The 9203-nt window shown below is 35.1% G+C and overlaps 2 protein-coding genes across 2 annotated transcripts; one reads left to right on the forward strand and one right to left on the reverse strand.

Moving 5' to 3' along the window:
• The first annotated feature begins 260 nt into the window (after positions 1-260).
• Positions 261-2783, forward strand: LOC125833477 (protein MODIFIER OF SNC1 11-like). Its single transcript, XM_049512645.1, has 5 exons — positions 261-684; positions 1778-1855; positions 1939-2064; positions 2169-2229; positions 2411-2783. Exons 1-5 carry the CDS (start codon positions 389-391, stop codon positions 2447-2449), a joined length of 600 nt encoding a protein of 199 aa, XP_049368602.1. The 5' UTR covers positions 261-388; the 3' UTR covers positions 2450-2783.
• A 1327-nt stretch (positions 2784-4110) lies between these two features.
• On the reverse strand, positions 4111-8160 carry LOC125833458 (probable protein phosphatase 2C 38). Its single transcript, XM_049512621.1, has 4 exons — positions 7265-8160; positions 5903-6270; positions 5169-5405; positions 4111-4614 (listed from the first exon to the last, which is right to left on the reverse strand). The coding sequence occupies exons 1-4, from the start codon at positions 7566-7568 to the stop codon at positions 4387-4389; spliced, it is 1137 nt and encodes a 378-aa protein (XP_049368578.1). The 5' UTR covers positions 7569-8160; the 3' UTR covers positions 4111-4386.
• Between the last annotated feature and the right edge of the window lie 1043 nt (positions 8161-9203).

A 9203-nucleotide genomic window follows, 5' to 3' on the forward strand; every position in this document is an offset into this window, starting at 1 on the left:
TACTACCAAAATGACAAACAAAATCAATTTCTCCACTATTTAGTCAAAAAAATGATTTGGGATCGAGTTTGAATAAAGAATATCAATTTTTTTTTTTCTTAGTTAAGTCAGTCAAGTCTAAAAAGGTAAAAAATAATTTAAAAACAATTTAAAAACTTTTCTAATTCAGTTATTAATCAGAAAAGAATAAATATATATTATTTATTGATATAAATATATTAGATAAAAACAATAAAAAAAATTACAACTTTTTTATATTCACTCTGAATCACAAAATTTTGACGTATATTAATCATCCACGAAGGAGAGTTCTTGTAGTACTTAATTTGGAAGAAAGTAAGAAAAACACTTTCAGAGATTCTTTGTTTCTTCTACGCAATTCTTTATCATGACTACCACGGCGGCGCAGATTCCCGAAAACCCTATCAAAACCCTAGTTCAGTCACCGGATCCGAATCCCACCGCCGTTTCCGAAGCTCCGAGTCATGATTCCGCAACTGACTCATTGAAATCGCCACCGTCTGATGGAACCAAGGACCAAGTGAAGTTGGATACGGCAGCAGATGGCGGCGGTGGCGGTGGTGGTAAGGATACTGATATACAGAAAAAGATGAAGCGAGCAGAGAGGTTCGGAATGACGGTTCAGCTTTCGGAAGAGGAGAAGCGAAACACTCGAGCTGAGAGGTACTTTTTGTAGTTAAATTTTGTTGCTTGCATGTTTTAGGATTTGGTATTTGGCTTTAAAACGAATAGTATTACTTCAAAAAAGAGAAATTATTTACCTTTGTCGGAATCCGGAGCAAATATAGATGATTCGTTTTAGTTTGGGGGAGGTTGCAAGTATCCCACTTGATTAGTCTAGGTGCGTGCAAGCTGACCGGACACCACTGGGCTCGAACATAGTGTGTGTGAGTTTGTATAGCTGATTCATGCTTGTTTGGGATTGAGGCGCAGTTGATTGGTTGCTAAAGGTTGAATTCCAGTCTGAGAGGGCACATTAGCTGGACTCCTTGTTTAGGTTCCTAGACATTGAGGGGTAGTTGACTGGTTGGTAAGGCTTAGTGCTTTGTTCTAGTTGTGTACTTCTGTTTATTTCCACAATTTGCTAGGCATAGTAGCTGAACACTAAGTTTAGGTTCCTAGACTTGGGCATATCCTTTGCTTTACATTTACAACCATAGAAACAATTATTTAAAGCTATCTTCTTTTGAAGTGTTGGTGGATTTTGTGTCACATTATCATAATAAAGAAGCAGCAGTCCTGATTTTATATGAATTACAAGAATAACTACTAAATCGTGCCATAAAGGGGTCACACCGTCACACTCCAAACAGCACCATAACTCGTACTGGGAATGCAGTTCAAATTGCCCTTTGTTTTTCTTGTCTAGTGAGGTATTTTAGAAGCATAGTATGGTGTAAGCTGAAATGGGTGTGTGTCACCCGAGTAGAATGGATTAAAGCAGCTAACCGTGCATTCCCTTCATTTCTTAGTAGAGGCTTGAAAGTTGAAAGGCTTAATAATATCTTTTGGATTTATGGATCCTTTATATAAACTATTGTTGGAATTCAAAAAAATTCCAGCATGGGAATCCTCAACTTTTCATCTTTCTTTCCAGCTTCCATACAGTTGATCTTCAAGCCTTACATAGTCCAGCAAACATATCTTGTGCTTGTTGTGAAATGGGATACCCAATAGCCGGCCGCAGACATTTAATTCATATGAGGATCTATCTTAAGTTGTTCTTACCCCCTTTTGTTGAACTGTTTTGTGTCAGGTTTGGCACATCTGCACCTCAGGGTTCAGATGCTTCAAAGAAAGCGGAAGATCAGAAGAGGAAAGCTAGGGCTGAGAGGTATGTGTACTATCTATTTGGGCTACTGCCAGCTGGGTAGTTTACTTGTTTATGTGTTTGTTGATAGATTTTGGTTCTGTCAGGTTTGGGCTTAGCCAATCTAATAGTACTGATGAGGAAGCTAAGAAGAAAGCTAGGCTGGCAAGGTTTGCACCTCCTGCGAAGGCTGATCCTGTGGAGGAAGATAAAAGGAAAGCTAGGGCCCTCAGGTTACGATGAGACCTTTTCACCTTTTTCTTTGTGTCAGCTGAGGGTCTAAGATATTTCGGCGTCAAATTGGTTTATGACTTTGACTGATGGTGTTATTTGACAGGTTTTCACAGTCCCAGTCTGATTCCCAATCACAAGAGAACGGCAAAGAAAAAACTGAGCAGGTTTCATTTTCTATACACTATAAGTGAAGTTTGTGATTTGAAATGAATTTGAAAAAAGCAGCAGTCAGTATGTGTTCGCTTTGAATTTTTATGTGATCATATGTGCACTATCCATGTGTTGCATTACCTTACTTTTACTAGTACAACTTTCTATTAACGATTGCATGTATTCTTAACTCAGGAGACTATTGCGGTGGAGAAGGCTGGAGGAGGAACATGAACCATTCTCAAACTTCCTTCAACAGCAAGAGTTACTTATGATGTATAGTTTATTGTTGCTGTGGAGTGGTTAGGAGTTCTGTTAAAAGTGACTTTAAATTCCCTACGTTTTTGTTTTAGTCGTTTTTTGGAGTTCCTTGTTTAGTTTGATAGGTTAGAAGTCTTAACATTTGCAAGTTCCCTAGTAGCAGGACCATCCTTCAAAATGGGGAAAATGGCTTTTGTCGTCTCCTAGGTTAGCCAGTAGTGCTAGGATACATGGACCACAACCTCCTTAGTGTGTTATTCTGTCAGAAGTGACGACCCATAACCAATATTTGAAATCAATTTTTTTTTTTTAAAAACTTATCTGAAACGATGAAACTACAACCTCAATATTTCCTACTTGAAACCTTTGTTTTGACGACTTCATCATCGGGCTTTCCTTTATCAATCTGCAACTGTTCTTTCACATTCTTGTGGTTTTTCCTTTCACCTAAAAGAGAAAATGGTGCATATCAAGGATCTACTGATGATATCATTTATGATTTCTCCAAGTGCTCAATGTAGTACTGCAGATACATGATCTTAGATGTCCACTCTTGTTGGGATTGGTATTGCACTATTTTGGTTAGATCCGGATAGTCCTTCATGACTTGTCAGTAGAAAGTTAATAGATTTTGCAATTTTAGAAGATAAGTAGTCACCTTTTATGACATCTTGGAGGCATCATATGTTAATTCTAGTTTGGTCAGATTGTTAGTGATATTCTTAGTTGGCCTTGCAAGTAGGGAAGGTAAGACTAGTGTTTTATTGCATTCATGGATCTCCTGAATGATATCAAGGGCCTTAAATTTTGTTCAAGAAGAACCACCACTTGATTGTGCTACATCTTTGCAGAGTTTTGAAATTCAGAAAAGGTTTTACTGTAACATTGCTGCCCATATGATGATGAAGTTATCAAATCCATATTTCTATAATATTTTAGCTGGTGTGCTTGGGGTTTATTTACAAGGTCACTATTTCAGATTTTGATGTTGTGGGTCATATGCAACAGATTAACAGTAAGGAGGTGTGGTCAAGTACCTAGGTATCTGGGTGAATCCCGTAGGCTGTAGTCAATAGATGTCGGCGTTAGTATAGGACTACCTTTGAAGGCAGTTGCTTGCTATTTTGTTCTTGGTTATTGAAGCTCAGTAGCAACTGGTAGTACTTTGGTTACTTGAATTGTAATGACAGTAAATTTGTTGGTGACAATCTGATTTCGCACTCTACTAATGTTCATTGCGCTTGTGGTGACTTCTTTTATTTACATCTATATGAATTTTCACGCCAAAATTTGAGGTTTTTGTTTGTTTTTCTAAAATTGCCTCCTAAATTTAAAGTATTGGGATATTTGTTACCTTGGAAACATATTTTGGACAAAAATAGTGTGTACAGCTTAAACTCATAAATAAATTATTGTATCACGTAATTGTCCCAATAAATGAGTCAGGGATATATGTCATTGTCTACATTTATTTTACAAATTATTATAGAGAAGTTGTCTAAACAATTATAATAAACAAGCAATTGGGGCACATGAGGTATAGTTGTGTTTTAATTTCAATCGTTGAATTTGAAACTCTGAACGAAATTATTTATGATATGATAGAGGACTGCGAAATTTAAGTCAAGTTAGTATTTGGCGAAACAACAATTTTTCATAATTACAAATTGCAAAATCTGCAGAACATAACGAAAGTATTCATCCTTCTAATGGTTGTTCCACTTCTTTTCGAGTCTATTGCTGTTCTCACAAAGTATCTCGTGTACATCTTTTCGTTACATTGTTCAGCAAGACGATTAATTGATAATCGAGGAAGATAAAAGTATATTACAAGCCTAAAACCATAAAGAAACTGGAGAAAAGAAGCAAGAAATTCGAAGTGGAGTGGGAATCTGTTCAAGTCTTGGGATCTATCGTTTGGGAGAGGCAGGCATACCACCTCCTCTAATGGAAAGTAACGGAATGTGAGACGAGCTTCTATTAATGGAATAAAGATCCAGAAACACAACAACAACCGAGATATCATCGTGGAAATGCCTCCTTACACCTCGATCAATCTTCTTCAGGTCTGAATATCTCATTTCTCTTTTCTTAGCTGCTACTCGGAGAGCAGCTTTGATTAATCTCCGGGCGATCCCCTGGTCCAAGAGAAAGAAAAAACACACACCCGAGTTAACAATCTCATTCACCTAAGGACGTTGAAGAACAACAGACATCACTTAAGTCGAGCAACAAAGAGTTCATTTCCCTCTTAAAGATGGTATATTCCACACAAAATGCTTTTTGTAAGTCATATCAGCGATGCAAAAAGACAGCGCAAGATTCTTCGATGAAGTTTTAGTAAATCTTTTGTGCCAGAAAAGGCTCTTTCAGCAAGTAAAATTACTTTTATATCGTACTCTTTACATAGTTATACAACAACATCATAAGTACGCAGACCTTACCCTAAGTCGGAGGTGGAGAGACTGATATCCAATAGACCCTCAGCTCAAAGATTCTTTAGATAGTTATACAATAACAATAACAACATACCCAGTGTAGTAACACAAAAGTGGGGCTTGTGGAGGGTAGATTGTAGAGTATACATAGACCTTACTTCTGGTAGATGCTGTTTCAGATAGACCCTCGGCTCAAGACTCTTTAGATACTTAATATAAAAGACAAATCATATTATCAGAGATTGAATGCTTACGTTTCGGGGTTGACTGTTGACTATATCAACAGCCTCCTGGTTGCTAAGATGTTCCCAGAGACCATCTGAACCAAATATGAGGAACTGATCTTTGGAAGTCAATCTGTGAATGAAAATTGATGGTTCCGCACTGAGGATCGGCTTGGAGAAGGATTCGGGTAATCTAAACTTTGCCAACAGGGGTGCCTGATTGAACTCTGCCCTCTTAAGATAGGCATCACCAATTGACTTTGAAACCTGTAAAAGAGGATAACAAAAGGAACATCAACTCTTATGTCACACACACTTCCATGACACCTCCAGTAATGGCGATTTCTTCCAAACCAGCATGCATAATGCAACCACTATTAGTCAAATCTTCACAGCTCCAAAGAAAATTATCTCAAATCTCAATTTTTTTCAGGTATATAAGATAATAAATAAGCGACTTATATTACATAAAGAGTTGATCTCAGAGGACAACATAACTAACTTTTAGGTTGCTTACTTGCAAAGATAATTAACTCCTACGCGGAGATTGATATTATAGCAATAGTCTCTACTCATAACAATCACATCAGAACTAGTAATTACTAAACAAATTTCTTTCTATTCGGAATGGTGCTTGGATAAAGCTCCAATGTTAGCTGCAATTTGTTTTCTAGGTTGTACACCTTTAGAGTAACTTATATGAGGCATATTTTTGGAAAATCAACATGAGATGGCCTAAACATGTGATGTTAACAGATAATCACCTGTATGATACCCTTCACGCGCCAAACTTTGTGTTTGAGAAGCACAATCTGTGAATCCTGGGGATGCAATGATCTAAGTTCATCTCTCACAGACTCATTATTAGCATTGTGCTCCACTGACAATTGAATAGCTGTCACGCCCCTTGAAGCTTTTTCTGCTCTACCTAACACCACACGTGAATCTCCGGCATTAGCAATATATAGTAGTCCATTGCAGATTACACCCACCAAACAACAAGATCCCACTGATGCAAGTTGTGGCTTCTCAAACCATTGCTGCTTCACAAGAGACAAAAACTCCTTATCCGTTTTCAAGAAAGCTTTTTTTATGACATCTGCAGATATTTCTTGATGCTCTGTTGCAAATTCTGTTAATGAAGGGATGAAGGTAAATAGAAGAGTTACTATCGTTTGTACTACACAAAAGCTTTCCAAAATATGAAACAGATCAATATGAGTTCCAGGGAATAATTATCAACATTTTTGGAGGATAATTAGATTTTTTCGACAAAGTTTCAGGGTGAATGACACACATAGTAGTAAGGTTGAAAGCACAAAAGTGTTAAGAGATTCAGATCACGATACTTCAAAAAACATATGGTATCTAGATATGGCACCATTTATATATCTTCCTCGAGTGTGCTTCTACTGGAGTGTCATTGCATGTTCAAAAGCTTAAGTCATTCTACGATTTCTATTCAGAGAAGAAAATATCAAGCTGAGATGTTCAAATCTGATGACAGTTGTGTTTATATAACTAATAGAAGTGACAAACCAGATCTTTATATCTTAAATTTTTATCTAACGTGCCAAATAGACAGCAGAGTTGTAAGATACTTAGTGTATTCATGGTGGTAGTAAAGCAATATCGTGTATAAATACTACAAGTTTGACAAAATAACCAGAAAGTTCTGTCTATAAAGTAGAATCACAAGGCAAAATTCAGTAAAATCTTAGTAATAACCACATGTAGACACATCAAATATTGTGGAAGGCATCATTTTAGACAGCAGTGGCCATAGCAAGATGGATGTACTTATCTGTATCGAAAGTTGGCCAGATTTTTTGGGATCTTAATGTATGTTGATATACCCTTTTTGTCAAGTTAAAACATTCTTGGTTCATTATCAATGAAACACTGGACTTGCAACAAAAATTGCAAATAGCACAATATGTAAAGTCTAAAGATCAGATCTACCAACCTGAATCATTTTTAATATTTATGTTAAAACTTAACCAGCATTGGCATTCACAGCTTTAAAAAATACACTTTCAAAACTACAACATTACCACGATATCAAGAGTCATATTAGTAATAATAATAAGCATCTATGCAATAAAAAAGGAACATGATAAGCTTACTCTTAAGATTGGAGAACAAAGTCTTGTTTACGAAACAGGACGTCTCCGGTCCTCCATGTCCATCATATACTCCAACAAATGTTCCATAAGGACCTGATTCAAGAGAACTCAATGGCCCTGATTCAAGCTGGCTCTGATCCTCCATCAAATTATTAGCTTGTATTATTGCCATTGAAAATTCTCCATTAACATGAACCCCCAAATCCTTATACCACATTAAACCATCAACCCTACCCCTAGTATCCCCACCCCTCCCTGCACCACCATCCCCCTCAACAGAAGGTTTCCAGCAAGGTTTAACCATTTTTTTTTTGTATACAATTTCAATATATAAATATATATCATATAAACCTATATTTATCCAAGAATCTTGATAAAGATTGAATCTTTTTACATAATTTATCCAAAGGAACCAGCAAACAATACATTCATCAAAACCCCCAACCCCAACCTCAAATCCAGTTTTTGCTTATGTTCAAAACCCACAACCCCACAAGCACAACAAGGGCAAGACACCATTAATATGTAACAAATCTGCAAATGGAGGTAAAAAAGACCAAAAGGGTATGGGCAAAACTTTTGTCCCCAAAAACAAGAAAACAATAGTTTTTATGTGAGTTCAGAGAATATGGTGACAGTGGGTGTTCTTTGCATACCTTGAACCTGGTTTCTTTCAATTTTTCTTGGTGGACCTTAAACATAAATATTATTGTATCAAATTTCAACTACAAGCTTAGCTGTGAAAACCCATAAAAGATTGATGGTGACAGAGTTTGTTCCTGATCAGAGGGATCAAACAGGGAATGGATAACAAAAAATAAAAATTGGGTTTTTTTTTGTTTTTGTTTTGGAACTTCTTGATCAGAGGATCTTTAGGAAGGGTGTCAGAGAGAGATCTCAGATTATGATCATACACAAAGACAAAAAATTTAGGGCAAGAAAAATCTTTTATATAGGTTGTTTGCTGTCAATTTTTTTATTTTTTTTTTAAGAAAATGTTTTTTATACTCCTATTTTCTCTCATTTATTGCCTTTCTAGGCCTTTCTTTTTCTTTCTTTTTTATTTCAAAAAAAATAATAATTCAAAAACTCAATCTAATAATAAGTATATATGGCTTATTCGTTACAGTATTTGCTATAAATATGTATTTTTGATATGTTTTATTTGAATTGATAGTCGTTTTATTATCATAAAATAGAGATAAGATTGCATATACATTATTTTTATCTTATTTGTAATATTATTTTAGATACGTATGGTTTGTTGACAATTTTTATTTTGTTTATCTTTTCCAAATATTTTTATAGCAAAGCCCCCTCCTATTTTTCTCTCATTTATTCTCTTTCAAAGGTCCTAATTGTGATCATGTTGCTTTCTAGGCCTTTCTTCTTCTTCTTTTTTTTTTAAAGAATTTTTTTAAAAAAATAATCAAGAACTCCATTCAATAGTATGTATGATTTGTTATTGTAATTGCTGTAAATATTTATTTGTAATATGTTTTATTTGAGTGGATTGTTAATCTACTTTCACAAAATAACGATAAGATTGCATATACACAATTTTTATCTTAATTATAAAATTATACTAAATATATATTGTTTGCTGATAATTTTTATTTTATTTTTTTCAAACTTTTATAGCAAACTCCTCCTCCTATTTTCTCTCATTTATTCTCTTTCAAGTCCTAATTATGGTCATGTTGCTTTCTAGGTCTTTCTATTTTGAAAAAAATAATTAAAAAATCAAGAACTCTATCCAATAATAAGTATATATGACTTATTTATTATTGAATTACATGTTTGTTTTTTATAAATCATACGCACCGTCTTCACTCTACTTGTGGGATTAGATTAAATGTGTTATTGTTATCACATATATACATATACTAATTTTGAGATTGAAACATAGTTAGTGGTATTTTTGGAAGAAATTTTTAGT

This window comes from Solanum verrucosum, unplaced genomic scaffold (genome assembly GCF_900185275.1).
Source record: "Solanum verrucosum unplaced genomic scaffold, falcon-dt-bn FXZP01000142.1, whole genome shotgun sequence".
NCBI classification, from domain to species: Eukaryota; Viridiplantae; Streptophyta; class Magnoliopsida; order Solanales; family Solanaceae; genus Solanum; species Solanum verrucosum.

Coding starts and splice junctions, on each gene's coding strand:
- LOC125833458 (XM_049512621.1), bottom strand. CDS start 7,568: ATGGTTAAACCTTGCTGGAAACCTTCTGTTGAGGGGGATGGTGGTGCA. Junction 6,271..7,264: donor TTTGTTCTCCAATCTTAAGA/GTAAGCTTATCA, acceptor CTTCATTAACAG/AATTTGCAACAGAGCATCAA. Junction 4,615..5,168: donor TCAACAGTCAACCCCGAAAC/GTAAGCATTCAA, acceptor CTCTTGGACCAG/GGGATCGCCCGGAGATTAAT.
- LOC125833477 (XM_049512645.1), top strand. CDS start 389: ATGACTACCACGGCGGCGCAGATTCCCGAAAACCCTATCAAAACCCTA. Junction 1,856..1,938: donor AGGAAAGCTAGGGCTGAGAG/GTATGTGTACTA, acceptor TGGTTCTGTCAG/GTTTGGGCTTAGCCAATCTA. Junction 2,230..2,410: donor GCAAAGAAAAAACTGAGCAG/GTTTCATTTTCT, acceptor TTCTTAACTCAG/GAGACTATTGCGGTGGAGAA.